Here is a 23,205-nt window from a genome sequence, read left to right as displayed (position 1 = left end):
CAGTGACTGTCTCAACATTCTTTTCCGTTTTCTTCCTTCCATAATCACTCAGACCCCTTTTGCAACACCAAACTAGAAGTTCTGCCTCTGTCTTTGCCTGTGCAGGTGGCCATGGGCGGCACATTCCTTCTCAAAGCCAGCAATGCTGACGTCAGTGCCAAGGATGTGACTGACTACAGAATACAAACACCTCCTCTAGCCAGGGCTGTGGGTCAGCATGTGGGAGGTGGAATTTCGGGGAGGGAATAATGGATGGATAACTGAGGAGCAGGCCGGGTACAATGTATACATCTTGGAGAAGTGATTCCAGAAGAAATGACAGCAGCTGAGCAAGTCAGGGAAGCAGCAAGACTCAGGTTTAAATGACTTAAAGAATAGAGCTGAGCCCAGTGGAGAAAACCTGTAATTTCATCGACTTGGGAGACTGAGGCAGGAGGATCACAAGTTTGAGGCCAGTCTCAGCAACTTAGTGAGGCCCTGTCCAAAATAAAAAGGGTTGGGGATGTACATCAGTGGTAGAGCACCCCTGGGTTCAATCCCCACTACTGGGGGTGGGAGGTGGGGGGAATTAAACATGGAGGATCACAAGTTAACCTGTTTTTAGTTAGATCCTGAGGAGCCTTCTGGGTGGATTGTCACTACCTGGATGTGGGGGCTCACTGCAGCTTTTCAGTTAGCCCAGGGTCACTTCTTTCAGATGATCTTGCTCAAGAACATCTGCCAGCCTGGTTTTCAGGGACTTCAGAGACACTGAGATGCAGGCCTCTGTTTCCGGGATAGTCACCCTTTGGAACTGCAGCAGTGCTGGGCACCTTTTGAATGACTGTGGGGCGTGTCCTGAGGCTGCATGTGCGTATGTGTGTTGGAAGCTTGGTCTCCTAGCTAGGCTTATGTGCTCTTTGTCTTTCCAGGCTTATTTTGCAGAGAGAGAAGCACTTCCATTATTTGAAAAGAGGCCTTCGACAACTGACTGATGCCTACGAGGTAAACACATTGTCTGCAGACTCTTTGTACCAAGTTCTTCACCAAGTTTCCCCTCCTTTTTTACTGTTTGAATGCAAAAGGCCATCTGGTTTAACCCATTTTGACATGGTTCTGACAGGAACCTGGGCACTGTCATAGAGCTGAGACCCCATTCCAAAGGGTAGAACCAGATCTCCTAACATCTTGTCATCTCTCAGAGCTAGTAGATCACCCTAGATGGGATGTGGCTTTTGTCCACCATTCAGTACAGCTGAGCAGTTCACATACTTTCTCCTGATCCCCTGGGCAACTACTAAAAGTCAGTTAGTTACCTAGTCACCCCTAATCTTTACTCTGTAAGCTGATCTAGTTCCTGAATCAACCAGAGGACCAGTACACTATAAGCCCAAACTTTGAGTGGCTCTTAGAGCATATTCGCAGAGGCCTTGGGTTCATGGAGGAGACTCAGGCAGTGGCTGGGAGTGGGGCTGAGTGACAGGCAACAGTTGAATATGAACAGGAGGGCTCCAGTCTCCCTGCCTTACTTTACACCCAGCAGATCTACTTTTTTAGGTGGGTTCTACATTTGATTATTATTATTTTTAAAATATTTTATTAGTTGTTAATGGACCTTTATTTATTTGTATGTGGTGCTGAGAATCAAACTCAGTGCCTCACACATGCTAGGCAAGTGCTCTACCATAAGCCACAACCCCAGCCCCTGATTATTTTTTATTTTATTTATTGTTAGTTGTAGATGGACATGATGCCTTTATTTTGTTTATTTATTTTTATGCAGTGCTGAGGGTCAAACCCAGGGCCTCATGTGTGCTGGGCAAGTGCTCTACCAGTGGGCCACAACCCCAGCCATACATTTGATTATTTTTGGCAAGGATGTGTCAACATGAATGCCCATCAGGCCCAAGCAGGCAGCATGAGTAAGAGAATTGGCCTGAGTGGAGGCAGGCATGAACTGGAGGCCCCCCTCTATCTACCCGTTTCTTCTAGTTGATGCCATTGGGAAATGAAGACCCAAGGTTGCCAGATCGTGGTTTTTTTTTTCCCTCAAAATAAAGCCAGAAATTCAAATTATTATGTGATTTTCCCCATCAGTTAAACATCACAACCAATTCCAGTTAAACAAACCAACAAAGCACATCCACAGGGTAGATTTGGACTGTGGGCTTTCAGTTTTCACTCCTCAACTCAAAGCCTCAGTGGTTATTCCTTGTAACCATGAGGTTAAATGAGAAGCATGTAGGTTGGTCTTTATATTTTACAAATAAGCAAACAGGCATAGAAAGATAAAATAAATTATTAATAGCTATAAGACAAAGAGCTAGGATTCAAACATAGGCCATATCCTTAGGAATGACTACAGTGGCCCACCAAACTGCCCACCACATGGCCGGCCAGCCACAGCTCAGACCATCAGCACATATTTTAAGAGGGCAGCTTGGTCCAATGGAAAGGCCACCAAATTGAGAGCCTAAAAACCTAGGTTCTTGTTTAAGCTGCGACATTTACTGTCTTTATAATCTGGGAAAAAGTATTCTCTCTAGACCTCCTTGTATACTTTTAATCTAAAACAGGGACACTATTACCACCTGTCCTGCCAAGCCTTGAATCTCAGTAGCCATGTATGACTTGCATTAGGATCAAGATCTGTCTCCATGTCGCTTTTGGAAACCTTGGTTAGCTCCCAGGCAGAAGTAGTTTCCTCCATGTGCTGCTTCAAGGCCATTCTGCCCATTATAGCGGTTGTCAGGGGGTATGTCCACATGTTTCCATCTTGTTCCAGAAAGACATGAGGTAAACTGTGCTTATGTGATTGTCTCATGCGCTCTTCCTTGGCAGATAACCACATACATTTTTATCCCAACCATCCCAAGAATTAAAACCAAATTCCATTCATTATCATGCCCCCAGTGTCTATGCAGTGCTTGGCACGAGTGCATACTTAATCACATACTTGTTAAATTCATGGGTCAGTTAATTCAGAAAACCTCTGTGGGTCTATAAAGAAAGAGCAGCCCTTAACCTGCTGGTATGTGGAAGTCCTGCTCAGTCTTCCTTAATGCCTGCCTTGATTATTTATGGCAAGGATGTGTCAACGTGAATGCCCATCATCCTTAATGCCTGCCAGGGAGGGACCCACTGGGTTTAAGTCCAGCTTTTTTTTATTCCATTGTCCTCTTCTCACAGATGGTCATTTCAGCTCCTGGCTAAGGCCACAAAGCAGAGCATCTTCATTCACTGTTGTTCAAGCAAGGCCCTCCTCACGGTCACCAGGCTGTGGGGAGTAAGACAGATATAGCCTTGTCAGCAGTGTCTTGGAATCATTCTGAATAGGGGTGTGTTTTTTTCTCTGTCCCTCTCAGTGTCTGGATGCCAGCCGCCCATGGCTCTGCTACTGGATCCTGCACAGCTTGGAACTCCTAGATGAACCCATCCCCCAGATAGTGGCTACAGAGTGAGTCTGGCTCTGGGGAATCTGGGGTGTTCTCTGGAATTGCATCTTGAATTTGGGGGTTCTTTTTTGTTTTGATTCTGTTTCTGTTTTATTTGTTGTGAATGAAAAAAAAAGCTACAAAGAAACCCTTGCCCTTCTTTTGACCTCCAGCAACTTCCTGAAACTCCTCCACTTCAGAAGCTGGTGGGTAGAACAAGACTTTGAACTCCCAAGAGAAGGATTCTGGTTTCTTCTGTGCCCTTTTCTTTTGACTCTTGGCTCTAGTCTTTGAGAAAAAGTCTTCATCATCAGCTCTGGGAAAAATTATTTCATCAGAAAGTAGTTGTTGTTTGCCTAGCTGCTGTTGGAAGCATGTTCCAGTTCAGTGAGCAGAATCCCCTCGCCTTCCATAACACCTCCATGGAAGTGCCTCTTCCCTGTGCCTGGAGGGGCAGGTTAGCTCTTGATGGGACTGGATGGTTACTGCTTGGGATACTCATGCCATAACTCCGTTTTCTTCTTTTTTTTTTTTTTTTTTTTTTTAAAGAGAGAGAGAGGAGAGAGAGAGAGAGAGAGAGAGAGAGAATTTTTAATATTTATTTTTTAGTTCTTGGCGGACACAACATCTTTGTTGGTATGTGGTGCTGAGGATCGAACCCGGGCCGCACGCATGCCAGGCGAGCGCGCTACCGCCTGAGCCACATTCCCAGCCCCGTAACTCCGTTTTCTTAAACCTCTGATTGGACTAGAGATCTAAGCAACTGAGATTCTCTCCAAGCTGCTTGCGCAGATGGCATTCATGGAATGGTACTTCATTCTCAGAAGCTTATGACAATTTATATCTTTTTAAAAAATTTTTTTTTTTTTTAGTTGTAGATGGACACAATGCCTTTATTTTATTTTTTACTTTTTTATGTGGTGCTGAGGATTGAACCTAGTGCCCTCCACATGTGAGGCGAGCACTTTACCACTGAGCTACAACCCCAGCCTGACAATTTATATCTTAAAGAAGAAAAACCCTGATCTTTACTCCAGTCCTAGGGATACTTGGGCAGGAAAGGGCGGTCAGGAGTGGACCTTGGAGGTCCGCCGAGAGCAGGCAGGTGTTCTTGGTTTGTGTTCCTCTGCTCCCTCCAGAGCTCTCAGGGGCGAGGAACCTGGGATTGGAGTCTCCTGCGCCAGGTTTGTTTTTCTGTGCCCAAGGTGGCATCTGTGCCAGGGCTCATGGAGACTCACCAGAGCCCTCCCTGGTCATAGTACCCCTGCCTCAGTCACATTGTCAGGTCAGAAGAACAGAACTCACATTGTCTTATTCATTCTCTCTTAACAATAACCTCTCATTCTTGCTTTCCTGGGCAGGGTGTCTTGTGATGAATGTGGATGGGGAAGATAATAAAGCATTAGGCCATTAACCCTTGTGGTACGTACAGTGCTTTCAGAGGCTGAGGGAAAATGTGTACTGTTATTATCATCAGGATGCTGCAGCAAGCCTACTTGCTTTCAGCACTGGAAGTAGAGTTGGATGCAGTTTCTGCAGTAACAGGAATTTAATTGTCAAAGGCCCATGTGTTTTTGAAATACCAGTTGGGGGTTGGAGGTTGTTTGGAAAGCTTTTTCCCCACACCTACACAGTCAGGATGTACACTAGGAGAATGGGAAAGTTGCACATGAGAGGAGTAAAAATAAATGAAAAGGTCTGGGATTTATCTCAATGGTGGAGGCTCACCTGGCATGTGTGGGGGCCCTGAGTTCAATCTCAGCCCTCTGCTGAAATGGGAGGATTCTCTGAATGTACACATGGGTGGAGGAGGCATGGCTTAAGTAAATTATAGTACAATACGTACAAAGAAATATTAAACAGCCATTCAAAATTTTATATATGTAAATGTTTATTTGCATATAAAATGTTTATAAAGAGATGCGATGTGAAAACAGTTAAAGACATTCAACTTTTATAGATTAAAAACACAGATGATTGATTATATGCATAGAAAAACCAGAAGGATGCATGCACATGTGACAGTAGTTAATTCTGAAGAGCAAGGTTAAGGATGGTTTTTAAATGTTCTTTTCTAAGCTTATTTTCATTTTGTAAAATTTCTACAGTGAAACTTTGTTTTGTCATTAAAAGAATGTTTTAAAAATAACGAGCTGATTTATCCTAATTTTAAGAACATTCAGTAGTAAGTGGCCTAGAGTTCCTGCTTCACAGCTGCCTTAAAAGCTCTACTATGGTTCTTCTGAGCCTAGAGCTATTGAACTTTTAAAGAATGATAGGCTTTCCAGTAATTGTATTGCATTTTGTTTTGTTCTTAGCAGGCAAATAATTCTAACTCCAACATATAAAGAAATAAACTATTTTTAGTAAGATTCAGACTAATCTTAATGACTTCTATAAAATGTTTTTAAGACTACCTACAATAAGAAATTGTCTTTTTTTTTTAAGTTGTAGATGGACATGATACTTTTCTTTTATGTATTTATTTGTATGTGATGCTGAGGATCGAACCTAGTGCCTCACATGTGCTAGGCAAGTGCTCTACCACTGAGCTACAACCCTAGCCCCAAGACATTGTCTGTTTATTTATTTTTATTTATTTTGCACAGGAAAAAGAATGCTTTGAAACAGTGTCTGTTTCCCCTCATTCAGATATTAAGCTGACCCAGAAATGGAAAGTTGGGCTCTGGAGTTTATTAGTTGCCTGCCCTCTTCCCTGCCCCAGCTGGCACTTTACACACACTCCCTACACACACACACAAAGCTTTCTCTCGCTTTCCTATTTTGTTCTCTTGTACTTTTGTTTGTTTAGGGAATAATATGACAAGCTGAGTTCCCTCTAGTGGACAAAATCACTTTTGTCAGCTGCTGTGACTGCTGACCAAAGCAAGCAAGGCCAGGCTTTTATTACTGCTGGTTTCAGATGTTTCAAGAATAATCTATTCATAGGTGAGAATTTAACATGCCTCTCTTAAGAGGTAATATGTATATTTATATGCATGTTTATATGTATGTTTGCAAAAATAAATTGATATTTTGAGATCAGACATTTGCTTTGCTTAATGATTTAGCACTGAAGAAAGCATCCTTTAATGAGAATCCTGTGCTTTGTTATTAAAAGCTTCTGTAATGAAACAAAATCAAGATCACAGGAAGACCATTGATTGTACTGTTAAAGTTAAGTTTTTAACTTTGATAAGAGCTAAGACTTTAAATATTTTAGAACTCTTCAGCTTATAGGGTATCTGGGGAGAGCACTGGAGACGGAACCCAGGGCCTCACCTCACTGAGCCTCACCTCCAGCCCCAAGAAGCATTGCTTGTCATTCTTGTTTACAGCTCATGGGACCCTGATCTCTGGTCTGTTTCTTGCTGTGATCCTTGCATTTATATGCTTGCATTTATATGCTTTGCACACCCCTCATCCTGCCTTTCCCGATTATATCACTTGCTACTTGTATGTGTTTCATTTGTTTTTATTCTTATTGGCTTCTGATTTGTTTCCCTGCTCATTTTGTATCATTTGCTTATTTATTATACATACTTTTTTATTTTTATTTTTTTTTTATTTTTAATTTTTTTTTAGAGAGAGTGAGAGAGGAGAGAGAGAATTTTTAATATTTATTTTTTAGTTGGCGGACACAACATCTTTGTTGGTATGTGGTGCTGAGGATCGAACCCGGGCGGCACACATGCCAGGCGAGCGCGCTACCGCTTGAGCCACATCCCCAGCCCCTATACATACTTTTTTAATCCTTCGTCCCCATAGGTGACAGACTTGTCCAGAGTCAACCACTTTCTATTAGGCCTTAACCATTACCTGAAGTCCCATAAACTCCTTATCAGGCAGATCCTCTTGCTTTGAACTTGATCCTCTTGTAGGTTTTATGTATTTTTTTAATGGTGAAGGATAGAGCAATGGTGTCCCAGAGACTTTTCCATGAGAATGTCCTGTAAATTTCTTGTGTGCTTTACTGTGGCAACCATTAATCAAATGTGGCTATTGAGCACTTGAAATGGGACTTGTGTGAGCTAATTTTAAAATTTTAATTAATTCAAGTAAAAATTTAAATAGCCTCAGGGAATGGGAAGTAGAATAAAAGGTACTGGGGTCTGAATTAGAATAAGATACATTCCATGTTGTATAATTATGTCAAAATAGATTCTACTGTTATGTGTAACTAAAAAGAACCAATAAAAATAATTTATGGAAATAACTATTTTCTAAAAAAAGAAAAATTAGAAGAATGGCATTGTTTTGCATTTTGCAAATCTTTTAAATGACTGATCTAATAAATGACAGCTGGATTCTCAAAAAATAAAAATAAAAATAAATTAAATAGCTTCAAGTGACTAGGAGCTACCTGTTAGGGACTAGGAGCTATCTGCAAGACAGTGCAGATCTATTTCAGTGCCATCCAAAATGTGGTTCCCACACCAGCAGCATTGCCATCACCTGGGAGCTTGTTAGAAATACAGAAGCTCAGATAGTTTTGAACTAGTGCTACTGTGTAACCAGATCCCCAGGTAATTTCTGTGCACACTCAAGTTGGAGAAGCACTAGTACTTGGGGTGAACATTGGAGTCACATAGGGAGTTTAAAAAAAAAATATATATATATATATATATGGCCACCTGGATCCATCTTCCATGATTCTGCTTTAATTGTTATTAGGTGTGGCCTGGGAGCTGGATATTTTAAAAATATCCCCCAAGTGACTCTAATTGCACAGCAAAAACTTGTGGTGCTTAAAACCTGGTGGGTAATTTGAATCACCTAGGAATATGGAAACAAGGCAGAGGGCCAGGCTCTTCTCTGCCTCAGCAAGTCTAAACCTCTGTAATAATAAGAACAACAACAATTATTATTATATCCCCCCCTCCTTGTGTTAAGGATTGAACCCAGGGTTTCTCTACCATTGAGTTACATTCCCAGCACTTTTTTTTTTTTTTTTTTTTTTAAATTTTGAGACAGGGTTTCACTAAGTTCCCCAAGCTGGCCTCAAACTTGTGATCCTCTTGCCTCAGCTTCCTGAGTTGCTGGGATTACAGGTATGAGCCACTTTGCTTGGCTTGGGCCTTTATATTCTTTATTAGCTCTCAATGATTCTTTTATATTTATTTTAGGTTTGAAAATCCCTCATCTAGGGCCCGGGTTGTGGCTCGATAGTAGAGTGCTTGCCTAGCATGCATGAAGCACTGGGTTCAATCCCCGGAACCACATAAAAAAAAAACAAATAAAATAAAGGTCCATCTACAACTTTAAAAAAAAATTCCTCATCTAGAAGATAGTTGCCTACTCTGTTGGTAGTTATCACGTAAGCTAGAATGAAAAGTCTTGCTGACATTAAAGAAAATTGATCTCCATCTAAGATACACACACATTATCTGTAGTATATCTAAATAAATGCTTTTGCAAATACTTGTTTTTCACAAACTGTGCCATGCCTGGTATTTGTGCAGTGTTTCCTGCCTGAAATATTTTATTGATTGTTGAATATTTGTTCTCTAAGATAAACTTTTCTTTCCCTTTTGATGGATTAAAGTATCATTAACATCTTAGTTTTCAAAATTGCTAAGAAGTCTGCTAACGACAGCTGGTATCTTCATGGTCAGTTTGCCAGTTCTTAAGGTGCAAGTTGGAAAGACTTGAGATCAGAATGTTCTGTAATACGGAAGTGAGACTCAACAGAAGCCCCACCTTCAGTTCTGTAGCACAACCCCAGACAGTCAGATGCAGAGTGTCAGCTGAGGGCCATTGGCATGGAGGGAGGATATCAAGGTGTCTGGTACATTCAGATCCTAGCTCATTCCAGACTTTAGGCTACCAGGTCAGGAGTGTTGTATTTGGCATGATTTTATCTTAGGAGCTGGGGAAGGAAATGGACAACTTAGTGAATCATTTTCTTTCTTATTTTTAAAAATGTGTTGGTAAATTTTGCTTGTTACTTTGGGTTGTTGTTTGTGGTGCTGGGGATTAAACCCAGGGCCTCACACATGCCTGGCAAGCATTCTACTGCAGAGCTACATTCCCAGCCTCAGCCTAACCCCCCTCCCCCCATACAGGAGATTAAATCCATGTCCACTCTACCACTGAGCTATATCCCCATCCTTTGTTTTTGAGACAGCATCTTGCTAAGTTGAAAAGTTGGTCTCAGACTTGTAATGCTCCTGCCTCTAAATGCTTCCTGAGTTGCTAGGATACATTTTTGCACCTCCATGCCTGGTTTAGCCTAAATTTTATATTAGCTAAAAACTTTTTACTTTTGTGGTATAGAAAGCTTTTGGTAGGCTATTGCAGCCAGCCTTTGTTAGGACTTGAGCTTATTAGCTATTTGTTTCTGGAAAATGGCATAAAAATTAAAGATGATTTGGAAAATATGTTACAAGCAATTAACTTATGAAAACTTTTTTTTTTTGTGGGTGTGACACAGAAATTGAATTCAGGTTCTTCTTCTAAACTGTATCCCCAGACCTTTTTATTTTATTTTATTTTATTTTTGAGACAGGGTCTTGCTAAATTGTCTAGGCTGGCCTCTAATTTGCAATCCACTTGCCTCAGCGCCTCGAGATGCTGGGATTACCAGCATCTGTGATACACACCTGGATGTGAAAATTAATTTCTATTATAAATAATGCACAGTATCTTCCTTCTCTCTCTTTCTTCAGTTTCAGCCCTTGTGTTTCCTACAATACAATTTTAGGTATAAATAGAAGTGAATTGGTATCTTTTAAGTCAGCATCACTTTCTGTTACTGCTCTTGTCGGGATAATGGAAGGTCGAAAATCAAAAGTAATCAAACATGATGTATGTTTGTTTTGTTTTCGTTTTTGTGGTGCTGGAGATCGAACCCAGGGCCTTGTCTTTGAGAGGCGAGCACTCTACCAGCTGAGCTATATCCCCAGCCCCATGATGTATGTTTGAATGCAGTAATACACTGTTTTTTTTTTTTTTTTTTTTTTTAAAGAGAGAGAGTGAGAGAGGAGAGAGAGAGAGAGAGAGAGAGAGAGAATTTTTAATATTTATTTTTTAGTTCTCGGCGGACATAACATCTTTGTTGGTATGTGGTGCTGAGGATCGAACCCGGGCCGCACGCATGCCAGGCGAGCGCGCTATCGCTTGAGCCACATCCCCAGCCCAATACACTGTTTTTGTGGAGATCAGCCTATGTGGTCTCTCTTGCATCAGTGGATAAGAAATCATGAAATGAAAGACCAGAAGAGAAGGCTGTGTATGTGTGAGACAGGTCTGCTGTTTGTTCTCATCCATGGAGGTTTTTCATGATAGGCAGGCCTGCTGAGTCAGGAAGCAGCTGATGATCAGGGCCTTTCTAGAGCACTCCTTCCCAGTGACCCTCAGAGGACCTTGGACACATAGGGGCTCTCTTGATTTCACCTAAAGCAGGAATGGAACTTCAGGGAGCCTGGTTTCATAACCTTCCATAAATGGTTTCCCTCAGTGAGGAGGCCAGGGGCCTCTTTGGATTAGTATGACAATTTCTCCCAGAGCCCGCAGACTGTGATGCTTTCTTGTGATGTGACTCAACCGTGCTCCTTTTGAGTTTGCTGTGGCTGGCGAGCTTGTGGACCTCCCACCCCAGGAAGACAGACTCCACCAGGATCTTGTTTTTTTCCTGCTGGTGGGAACAGAAGGCAGGAGCCCACCAGGCGGAGGTGGCAGTGGGAGTGGAAAGGTCTTTCCAGGTGTTCATGGTTGGCCTAGAACATGGGTCTGAACCAGGACAACCAGCATGGAGAGGAGCATTTGAGCTCCATGTTTTAGGCAAAATTCCAAGAATGTGGAAAAAACCCACAGATGCAGGGTGGCAAGTTGCTGGGAAAGGTGTGGTCAGAGAACACATGAGACTCTTACCTTCAAGTCTATGAAAGGTTAGCCCTTATTTTCTTTGCCTCATGACTAGGCTGATGCTTAAATGCAAAACTCAAGAGGGAATACAAAACAGATGATAGCTGGATAGAAAATTAAGCCCTTTCACAAGTTATACTCAGCAGGTGGGTGCTAGGGTTTTTTCATTTTAAGGGAGGAGGAATGATTGAAAAGGCACGGGGTCTGGTGGGAATTTGGCATTTTGAAATTAATGCTCTTTGACTTTGTTTTTCCATTTGTCCATGTACCTAGTGTGTGTCAGTTCCTGGAGCTATGTCAAAGCCCAGAAGGTGGCTTTGGAGGGGGCCCTGGTCAGTACCCACACCTTGCACCCACGTATGCAGCTGTCAATGCCCTGTGCATCATTGGCACCGAGGAGGCCTATGACGTCATTAACAGGTACAACAACCAGTAGTGGTGGAGACCCAGAAGGGCTCCCCACCTGCTACACCACACTGACCATTGATTGCCTCTTCTGTCTCTTTCTCCGCCATTTCTCAGAGAGAAGCTTCTTCAGTATTTGTACTCACTGAAACAACCTGATGGTTCCTTTCTCATGCACGTTGGAGGTGAGGTGGACGTGAGGTGAGTGGGCGGCTGTATCAAGAGCTTGTAGAGCTTATCTGTCATTAGAGATGCCATGTTCAAGGAACAGCCTGGCAAAGCTGCTGCTTCATGCCACGAAGTGATGCACAGAATGACATTTGAGTGACACAGTGTCACAATCATTGCAAATGATACAGATGTCCTCAGGTGTCATTCTCTCTTGTTTCTTTTATGTAAATGTCAAAACATAAGCTAGAAACAAAACCAATGCTTTTGTTTTAAAAATTGAAAATACATTTGCTTGATATAAAATGATGCACCATAATGTAAAACATTATGGTATAATATAATCATTTATATTATAATATAAATGTATAATATTTATATAATACAGTATAATATAATCATTCATTTCTCTTGGAAGAAAGCTCAGTAAGAGACTGGAGATGTAGCTCAGTGGTAGAGCATTTGCCTAGCATGCACAAGACCCTGAGTTCAATCCTCAGTACCAAAACCAGAAAAAGATAAGCCTGGTAGGGACTCAGTGAACACTTTCTGATTGAATTTGATGAGGTACTGAGAATGCTGAATATCTGAGATCCTCCTATGGTGTGTGAGTTGCTTCAGGAGGTGCAGAGAGTCCTACAAGCCCTTAGAGTGCAGTACAGAGATTTCATATCAACTATCTGGTACCTGTCGGCGCATACTTACTATTTTACTCAAAAAGTAAAATATACCTAGCAATTGTTTCCTTACTTGACAGATTAGTTATGAGGCGTATAGCAAATTTGGTGAATGAGTCATTTCTTAAAGTGAGTGGCTCATAAGAGCTTATTGAGATTTTATACTCTTATTTAGTCTGAGAAATGCATTTTTTTGTGTGTGTGTGAGGTTTCTATATCAAAGCCATCTTATTGCTTATTATTGCTTGGATTTGCTTCTATACATGCTAATAAATATTCTTACTTGAGCCAGGCGTGGTGGCACATGCCTGTAATCCTAGCAGTTTGGGAGGCTGAGACAGGAGGATGGTGAGTTTAAAGCCAGCCTCAGTAATTTATCGAGGCTGTTGGCCTCACTGAGATTAAACCCCTGGATTTAATACCTTAGTGAGATACCCACATACAATTCTGACTTAAGTATCTGACTTAACCATTTGTTTGAAAGCATGGGGGTTAAAAAAAAAAGACCATTGTTGAGCATAATACACATTACAGATAAAAGTAGGTAACCACACTGCAAAGGCCTTTAGTAAAAGATTTTCTTTTTAGTAAAAGATTTTTTGGTTTGTACAAATCAAAAAATGAGACGAGTTATCTGTATGTGCCAGTGAAGTCAATGTAACTGTTGAGGTAAAAGAGTACTGTGTTAATTCTGAAGGAAAAGATTTAAAGATTTTTGCTGCCCTCATGGTCACTGTTTTTTCATCCCTGTCCTATAGATATTACATCTAAATATGCACAGCCCTGAAACTTAGCTTTCAAAAACATATTGAGGGGGCTGGGGATGTGGCTCAAGCGGTAGCGCGCTCGCCTAGCGTGCGTGCGGCCCGGGTTCGATCCTCAGCACCACATACCAACAAAGATGTTGTGTCCGCCAAGAACTAAGAAAAAATGAATAAATATTAAAAAAAAAAAAAAAACATATTGAGGGCTGGGGCTGTAACTCAGTGGCAGCCCCATGCCTAGCATGCTTGAAGCACTGGGTTCTATCCTCAGCACCACGTAAAAAAATTTGAACAAATAAAATAAAGGCATTCTGTCCATCTACAACTACAAAAAAATTAAAAAAAAACAAACAAACTTGAGATTAGGCATCAGCAAACAAACCTTAGAAAAAGCTGTGTGTTTTAATCACCTATCTTTTTCAGACATTATTCTCCAACTCATTTGTTCCAGCACCAGTCTTTCTCTGTTTTTATATCTGCTAGACAAATGCTGGGCAACTTCTCCAATAAAATAGATTTGTTCCACTGAAGGGCACCAGAGCCATGTTCCTTCTCTTCCTCTCTCCTTTGGACACACTCCATCATCCGAGGCCCCGCTTTTCGCTTGCACAGCAGATGAAAGATATGCATGGTGGATAAAGTCTCCTAGGCCTCATTGGGTTTCCTTGCCTTGCCTGGTTTCTAGGACCCACTTCCACAGTTTCTTACTTGGTGTGTTATTAATGGATCTTTGCCTGGAAGCATCAGCCAGCAGTCAGGAGTGTTTGTTGAGTGAATTTGACCTGGAGAGAAGTAGCTGTGGCTGGGGACAGTTTGGCTTCCAGGGACCAGCTTGCTCCCATGCCAGATTAGACAGAGGTGGTCTCTTGATCTTTCCGGTTCTAAGTTTCTGAGGTGAGCTTTTTTAAGTGTTTCAGCTCCTAGATACTGTAAAATATCATATTGTGGTTAAGAAAGAAGATGCTATATATTCTTGACCTCCTTAGATTATATAATCTGGAACATTCCATGAGGTAGACAGAAGACAGGGACCCAGCATTTGCAGGTTTTAAATGACAGAACATGGATGTGCTCAAGGGAAGAGAAGGTAAGTGTTGCTGAAGTGTGAGGACCCTGGAGCTGGAGGGACTGGCTGGAACAGACTGAGGAGGCCCTGGACGCTCCTCCCAGAGTCTGCTGTTTATTCTGACAGGATTTAGGTTGGGAGTGATGTGATCTGATTTGTATTTTGTTAGAAGTTCTCTAGTTGCAGTGAATAGATTATAGTGTTTTAGTAAAAGTACAATCCTTTCAGGGCTGGAAGGAAACAGACTGGACAGGAGACCAATCCAGGTAGAAGCTAATGACTTGGATTTGGGTGACACCAATGAGGATAGAAAGGAACAAATACATTTGACAGCTGTGATGATTGAACCAGGAGAGAGGAAGAAACTACCTGGAAAAGTTGTACCTTGTCCCCTCCCCATCTCAATGTGAGATCTAGGACTAGTGGCTTTGGCAGTACTTTTTGGCTCATCCATTGATGAGAGTCAGACTCCATCTGAGGCTGGCCTTCCTGCTCTGAGGTTGTATTAGGATTCAAGAGTAAATACTTCAAGCTTCTTTTAGCTCAAGGCCTGAAGGAAATTAGATCAGAGTTAGCTTATGGTAAATGACAACATTTGGTATTAGCACCATGACTCTTGAAGGCTCCTGATGTTTGCTCTTCTAGCTGAGCTTTTGCTGACCTGTAGCCAGTAGGAGCCAGGTTGGGAATGACACTGGTAGTACAGTAATGCTTGCAGCTTCTGCAGTGATTTTCTCAGAATACTGCAATAAGATTGACTTCGTGTCATGTCTGTACTGAATGAGACAGAAATGAAGCCCTTCTTTTTCTTCCCTTCTGTGTTCCTGAGGGGCCCTAAAAAGACTTGTGAACAGAATTAGAACACATAGTTTTTGTCTTCACATGTTGCATATTTGAAAAGACCATGGAGGGGAAGAAAAAGCAATCCTTGGCCTTGTTCCATGAAAGAGGAACAAGCTGAAATAGAATGTGTCCTGAGAAGAATTAGGGCAAAAGGATAGAATTATACCAGATCAAGTAGGATAATGTTAAAAAATATGTATGCATGGACTGGGGTGTAGCTTAATGGTAGAGCATGTGCCTAACAGGCATGAAGCCCTGGGCTCCACCCCCAGCACCAAAATAATAATAATAGTCATATTCATTCTTTCTTGTCAAAAGGTGTGTATCTGTGTGTACTGGTGAGATGCTGGAAATCAAACCTTTTTTCTTCCCCCTAGAGGTTTAAATAATGTGTCTGAAGGGGCTCATCTATTCCTGTCTCTCTTGTTTGGTCTAAGCAGCCATTAAGAGGTCAATGGCGTGCTTTGGAGTGTCTGTTACAGAAAATGTGTAGTTAACCTTTCATGCACCCATGCCACATCCAGACAGGAATCCCAGATCTGAAATGGTGCTGACCTCTGAGTGAATGAACAGCAAATCAGAAGCACCTGAAAGATAACTCAGGGTGGAACCATTGTAGGTCTCTGAAAGAAATGCTAAGTCCACTTTGGACACGAATTGATATGGCTGTTATTTCCTCTAATGTAGATTTGGCCATGTGGAGGTAGGGAGAATAGAATGTCATGTTCTTTCACTGAAGCCATGCCGTGAGCAACTCTATCCAAATAGAATGTCACACCTCTCAGTTGGAGACCCAGGAAGACTGACCGTGGGCCAGGAATGAGGACAGGAGGTGATTACAGCTTACTAGGCGAAGCAAGCAGTCCACCCAAGAAGTTCACTTAGTCTTATTTAGGCTCTTCCTTAACACGTAACATGTTTCCCCTCTGCTTCTGTCTTTCCAGAAGTGCGTACTGTGCCGCCTCAGTGGCCTCTCTGACCAACATCATCACTCCAGACCTTTTTGAGGGCACTGCTGAATGGATAGCAAGGTGAGAACAGCCAGGATATTCCCTGGCCTCTTAGAGGGCAGGTCAAGACTTTACTTCAGAAAAATGAAGAACATAAAAAAGGCCTGGAAGGGAATATAAAATTACAAGAGAGGTATTGGTTTGTATGATTGTGCATTTCAAAAATACTTAACACTGTTTCTTTTTTCCAGACATTCACTAATTATAGTTTAGATTGGCTAAAGGGAAAACCTTTTCTAAGTAGTATTGGTGGGAATCTAAATTGATTTAAGCAGTTTGTAGAGCAATATCTCAAAATGGCCCTGCGTATGACCCAGGAGTTCCACTTCCACCGAAACTCTCAGGCACATGAGTGAAACAGAGTAGAGACAAGGTCTTGTTTTATAAGAACAAAAGGCTAGAACCAGGTTTGATGTCCTTAAGCACAAGTTGAATAAGTTACGGATTAGCCACATTGGAATATAACATAGTAACCAAAATGAGTGAACCAGAGTAATGTGTCAGTGTGGATAAATCTCAAAAACGGTGTTGAGTTTTTAAAAAATGGATGTTAAAGAAAAGCTACAAGGGTAGGGATGTAGCTCAGTGGTAAAGCAAGCACTTGCTTAGCAAGTACAAGGCCCTGGGTTTCATCCCCAGCACTGCACAAAAATCACGAAACTCCTACAGATCAGCATATGTTCTTAAATTTGAAAACATGCAAAACTAATCTCTATTATTTATGGGAAAAGTCATTTGTAGTAATAATATAAAAACATGCATGGAGGGCGGGGTTGTGGCTCAGTGGTAAAGCGCTCACCTAGCATGTGCAAGCCCCTGGGTTTGATCCTCAGCACTACATAAAAATAAATAAAACAAAGGTATTGTGTCCAACTACTTCTAAAAAATAAATATTAAAAAAAACAAAACAAAACAAAAACGTGCATGGAGGCTGGAGCAGTAGCTCAGTGGTAGAGCGCTTGCCTTAGGTACTGGGTTTGATTCTAAGCACTGTTAAAGAAAGAAAGAAAGAAAGAATGAATGAATGAATGAATGAATGAATGAATGAATAAACAAACAAAATAAAGATCCATCAACAAGTAAAAAAACCCCAACACATGGGAAAGATAAACACCAGGCTAGCAAAGGAAAAGAGGGACATCTACACCAGTATCAATGGTATTGGCCGTGGTTCTTTTCTTAAAAATAAATAAACAAATAATAAATGCTTGGGCTGGGGATGTGGCTCAAGTGGTAGCGTGCTCGCCTGGCGTGCGGCCCGGGTTCCATCCTCAGCACCACATACAAACGAAGATGTTGTGTCCGCTGAAAACTAAAGAAAAATAAATGTTGAAATTCTCTCTCTCTCCTTCTCTTTAAAAAATTATTATTATTATTATTATTATTATTATTATTATTATTTTAAAGTGTCCATGACTATATCTAAGTTAGGTATTACATACCTGTGCATTCTCTATACTTTTCTGTATTCTTCAGGCACTTCATAATTTTTAAAAAAGGCATGATGGATACATATGTACTGTTATGGAATGATAGCTAAGTTTATTTTCTTAATTAAATGTTCATCAAAATAGTAGTTATTATAATGTAAATATAACTCACAGTAAAATCAGATATACTATGATCATATTTATTTTTTTGTATAACTTCCATTTTCCTGAAATTAATATATATCTCATGAATGTGTATATCATGAATTCATCTCCAAATTTCTGCTAGAGCTATAAAGTTATTCTCCATACAGTCATACACCTCAGGTAACCTATTTTGGGTGTGTGTACATGTATGTGTTTGTGTGTGTGTGTTCTGGGTCATCCCTCCTGCAGCCCTCTGCCTTCCTGCTTCAGGCTAGACAGATTGTTCTCAGCTTGCTGCACAGTGAGCATCCAGAAGCTTCCTTTCAGCATGAAATCCTCTTCACATCTCTGCTTTGTTGAAGCCCTTATCTTTCAGAGGCTTTTTTTGTTTTTTGGATTTCTTTTTTTTTTTTTGATTTACTTAACTAATTTGAATGAAGCACATATGCCAAACATGGGTACTTGGAAGATATATTTTTAGAACTTGCATATGTCTTTATTTTACTCTCAGACCTCCTTGATAAAGTTTATTTGGTTAGAGAGATCTAAGTTGGCATTGGTATAAACTGTATTCCTTCTGAATTTGTAAGCATTGCTCCATTATCTTCTGGCTTCCAATGTTGTCATTAATTAATTATCTGTCAATTAATAAGACAGATAACTTTATTTATTTATTTATTTAGAGGGAGAGGGAGAGAGAGAGAGAGAGAGAGAGAGCATTTTAATATTTATTTTTTTTTTAGTTTTCGGCGGACACAACATCTTTGTTTGTATGTGGTGCTGAGGATCGAACCTGGGCCGCACACATGCCAGGCGAGCGCGCTACGGCTTGAGCCACATCCCCAGCCCAACAGATAACTTTAATAGCCAACATTTCTTGAGGATTTTGTAGTACTCTGTAATAAGCTGGCTGTAGTTCAGAGAATGAGAATAGGCACTTCTGGGGTTTTATATTTTTTGTTTATCAATGGGGATTACCCTTTTTTTTTCATTATGCATGCATTTTTTTCTTTACTGTGGCAAATATATAATTATATCTGTGTTAAAATCCTTGTCTGGTCATTGCAACATGTGGATATCTTGAAGTTAGCTCATTACATTTTCCCAACTCTTCTAGGTTAAATAGACTTGGGATTATATCCTGAACATGGTAATTATATTGTAGGTAGATTCTGTTTGATTATTAATCACTCTGAAGGATATTGGTGTTTTTGCTCTAGCAGACAGTCAAATTGGTTAGACTCAAACTGCAAACCAGGATCCTATGGTAGTTAATGGCTCAGATCTGTCCAAAGCTGCTTTCAGTCTGTCTAATGCAGTATGATTCAGAGGTTGGATAGAAACTTGAACTAAGTTAAAAGGTGAAATCTGGGCTTTCCATTCCTCTTTCTAGAACTTTCCTTACTTTCTGGCAGCCTGTCTCTTCCTGCCAGAAAGATGGTTGGCTTTTTTTCCTTTTCTTTCTTTCTTTTTATTTTTTGGTACTAGGGATTAAACTCAGGGGCACTTGACCACTGAGCTGCATCCCCAGCCCTATTTTGTATTTTATTTAGAGACAGGGTCTCACTGAGTTGCTTAGCACCTTGCCATTGCTGAGGCTGGCAATGAACTCTCGATCCTCCTGCCTCATACTCCCAAGCTGCTGGGATTATAGGCATGTGCCACCACACCCAGCAAGATGGTTGGCTTTCTATAAGAGTTTTAGCTGCATCCCTGAGCTGTGGCCTCTTGCTGCTGCTACCTCTGGACTGTTACAGCCATCCTCAGGGCAAACCAGAGGATAAAGATCGTGGTGGGAGAGAGGGCTTGGCTCTGCTGTTGTCTGCTCCAAGTTTCAAATCCTCACCAAACTCTGCACACCTGTTCAGTCAGCTGGGCCCTTGGAAAGCTGTGCTTTGTGTTTTGTGCAGGGCGTGTCCTGCTGTCTTCAGGAGGGTGGATTGTCAGGCTCTTCTTGGATGTGGAAATCTGACTGACTGGGCTGAATCCTAGTTTTGTCAGTTATTACTGACTGTCTGCCTTAGATTAGTTAACTTCTTCATGTTATAGTTTCTTTATATGTCAGATGGTGGGATATTGAATTTTATATAAAGTTGGAATACAAAATAATCAAGTGGATTTAACCTTGGTGGTCACCTCTGGGCCATGCTACTGCCAGAGCCATTATGATGCCCGCTGTGGGCTTTTGTTTTTCTTCTCTTTTTCTCCTTTCCCATCCCACCTGCCCTCCTAGAGACTTTGGGGAGTCTTTATTCTAGCTCTTTAGAGACTTCATGGTGATGAAACTTGATGGGAATCTGTTTTCACTTTGTACTGGGCACTCAGCAGGCCTTGTAGATTAGGAAGCATTCATACTTCAGTACAAGAAGCTTCATTATAGTATTTCTTTGATAATTTGTTCTCCATTTTCTCTGTTTGTTCCTTTTTATAACATCTAATCAATAGGATTGACTTAATTTTAAAAAAAGTTTTTTTGTCTATTTTTCATTCCTTAATCTGTTTTCTGGAACTTTCTGAAAGATTCCCTTAGTATTCCTTTTTCATTATTCTGTTTTCTATTTATTTCTGTAATCTTATTTTTTAATTTTCCAAAGCTCAGTTCTCCTGTTCTGTTTAGGGATTTTTTTTTATCGTTTGCAGTGTTCTTCATATCATACTTTTTTTTTTTTTCCCCAGTACTGGGAATTGAACCCTGGGGTGCTCTACTGCTGAGCTAATGCCCTAGCCCTTTTTATTTTGAGACAGGGTCTTGCTAAGTTGCTGAGAGCCTTGCTAAGTTGCTGAGGCTGGCCTTGAACTCTAGATCCTCCTGCCTCAGCTTCTCAAGTTGTCGAAATTACAGGCCTGTGCCACTGCATCTGGCTTCTCTCTTTTTCATATCAGAGACTAAATAGATGTTTGGTACTCAGCAGCTCTCTGTATTTAAGAATCCAGTATCCACAAACTACTGGGGGGCTACATGTATAAGCATAGACTAATTCCCCAGCCATTTGTTGAGGGAATTCTCATATAAACATATCTATAGGATTTTTTTCTTAAGCTTATCAGTTTCCCTAGAGAGAGACCTTCCAGATTCCTACTTGTGACATGAAAGTGGCCGTCAACTTTGTGGATTACTTGGAGGGAAAGGAGGTGAGTGGTGGGGCTCAGAGCTAGACCCTCGCCTAATCCCCTGTTAGTATGGTGCCTCCCTCCAGCTCTCATCTCTGTTGGAAATCCTAGAATTCAGGTCCCCTGGAACAAACTCTAAAACCTCCCATCTTCTAGGTTTGAAGGAACCTCAAGATCTAAGTGATTCTTTTTTTTTAAATTTTTTAAAAATATTTATTTTTTAGTTGGATACAATATCTTTATTTATTTATTTTTATGTGGTGCTGAGGATCGAACCCAGGACCTTGCATATGCTAGGCGAGCGCTTTACCGCTGAGCCACAACCCCAGCCTGATCTAAGTGATTCTTAAAATAAATTTGCAACCAATCAACTTGGCTCAAACACATCTTACTCTTAGAGGTGATCAAAATTACCTCTGTCTTCCCCATCACCACCCCTACCCTCACTCTGACTAGGGAAGGTACCTCTATTTGGCTAAGTTAGTTACTCTTATTCCTGTTCTAGTTTTCAAGATTTTTGTTATTGCCTGCCTGCGTTCATATCCTCTCCTATTCTCTTTATCCTTGTGTTTTGTCCCTGTTTAAATTCCTTTACTTTGATTTTACTGAGCTCTTATATTCAACCCATTATGTTTAGCTTGAAGACACACCCATAGAATTGTACCAAGAAGAAAAGCAAGGTGCAGAACAGCACATATTCTATAATCCCATCTGTATAAACACAAGGGAGGAAAAGTGGAGCATGTATTTGTAGTGTGTGTGTATGTGTCCATCTGTCTGTCTCTCTGTGGAGAAATAGAGGCTCAGGTTCAGGGAGTAGGAGGCCAGACTGGGCAGGAGACCTTTTCATTATTTATTCTCTCATACTTTTAAAAGTTTGAGCTTTTTAAATAAGTATTACCTTTTCAGTTAAAGCCTAGTTAAGTAAAAGAAAAATTTTGAGATCCCTTGCTTTTGAGATCCCTTGCTTATTCTTTCAACCTTGAACTCTTTTTCTATTCCAAGTAGCCAGCTGTAATAGAAAGAAAACTTACGGGGTGGATGTTGGGATGGCAATAGAGGATGGGGACAGAGGAAGCCGAGGGATCCATCCAGGGCATGGAGTTGGTTTTTAGATTCTAATCGGATTCCCTCCGCCTGGGTCCTCTCTATAGAAAGCCTGTGGGTTCCAAGATGTCAGGCCTCTAGGGAGAGGAACCTGGAACAGGAAAGCATTACTGCTTCCTTTTTCTCCTGCCTGGAAGTTCTGTCAGCTCTTGGATTAAGGCCCACTTTCTTATGCAGCCATGCTACAGCAGTCTGTGAGGTAATACCGATAGGGAGGGTGACTCTTGGTAAATACCTAGAGATTCTTTTTTTTTTTTTAATAAATATTTATTTAGTTGTAGATGAACACACAGTATCTTTATTTATTTTCATGTGGTGCTGAGGATTGAACCCAGTGCCTTACATATGCAAGGCAAGCGCTCTACCACTGAACTACAGCCCCAGCCCTACCTAGAGATTCTTGAAAATAAAGTTCTAAAGTGTCATATGAAAATGTACTTAAAATAAAATGTTTTCGCTTCACAGATAAAACATGTTTATTGTAGGTGAGCAAAAAGAAGAAGTTTTTTTTGGTGTATGTGTATGTGTGCTGGGATCAAACCCAGGGCTTTTTGCATGCTTGGCAAATGCCTTACCCCTGAGCCACATCCCTAGACCAAAAAAAAGAAACTTTGAATTACTTGTTATCCACCACCAAGAGATAACTACTTTTTTGGGTGTATACTCTTCCAGAATTCTAAAAATGAAATTCTATTCTTCATTGTCATTTTATAATATCTTTAATATAATAAATGGAACATTTAAAAATATTCTGTAGTGTCATTTTAAATGACTATCAAATTTCTGTTGTATAGATGCATCATAATTTATAAAACTAGTCCATGATTTTTGGACTTTTAAGTTGTGCCCATCATATTGCTTTTTATAAATGAGAATATGACTGACCTTTCAGTCCAGTCTTTGGATACTTTCTTACTTATTTTGTTGGATTAAATCCTAGAAATGGCCCTGTATGGCTGGGCCAAAGATTATGTATGTTTTTATGTCTAGAAAATATACCCATAATATATAGTCTAATGCCAAATAATAACTGTAATAACGAATGGATAATATGAATATATAGGAAATTATAATTTTTATAAATAAAATTTAATTTTGAAGATACGTATGTTAATTATAGAAATATTTTGAAAATAGAAAAAATTTTTAAAAATTATCACCTTTGTACTAAAATAACCAGAATCAGCATTTATTTTTC

At 40.6% G+C, this 23,205-nt stretch overlaps 1 protein-coding gene across 1 annotated transcript in view; it reads left to right on the top strand.

Annotated features, from left to right (window-relative positions):
- The window catches only part of Fntb (farnesyltransferase, CAAX box, subunit beta), a 74,818-nt gene that overhangs the window by 33,181 nt on the left and 18,432 nt on the right, over positions 1-23,205 (top strand). The window contains exons 3-7 of the mRNA XM_026385124.2: positions 912-984; positions 3,345-3,436; positions 11,553-11,699; positions 11,802-11,885; positions 16,147-16,233. Coding sequence (XP_026240909.2) covers positions 912-984; positions 3,345-3,436; positions 11,553-11,699; positions 11,802-11,885; positions 16,147-16,233 — 483 coding nt within the window. The remainder of the gene's footprint in view (positions 1-911; positions 985-3,344; positions 3,437-11,552; positions 11,700-11,801; positions 11,886-16,146; positions 16,234-23,205) is intronic.

The sequence above is a fragment of the Urocitellus parryii genome, chromosome 6, assembly GCF_045843805.1.
Source record: "Urocitellus parryii isolate mUroPar1 chromosome 6, mUroPar1.hap1, whole genome shotgun sequence".
Classification (NCBI taxonomy): Eukaryota; Metazoa; Chordata; class Mammalia; order Rodentia; family Sciuridae; genus Urocitellus; species Urocitellus parryii.
The sequence above is the reverse complement of the archived record's forward strand: the minus strand, read 5'-3'. Positions and strand labels throughout refer to the sequence as shown.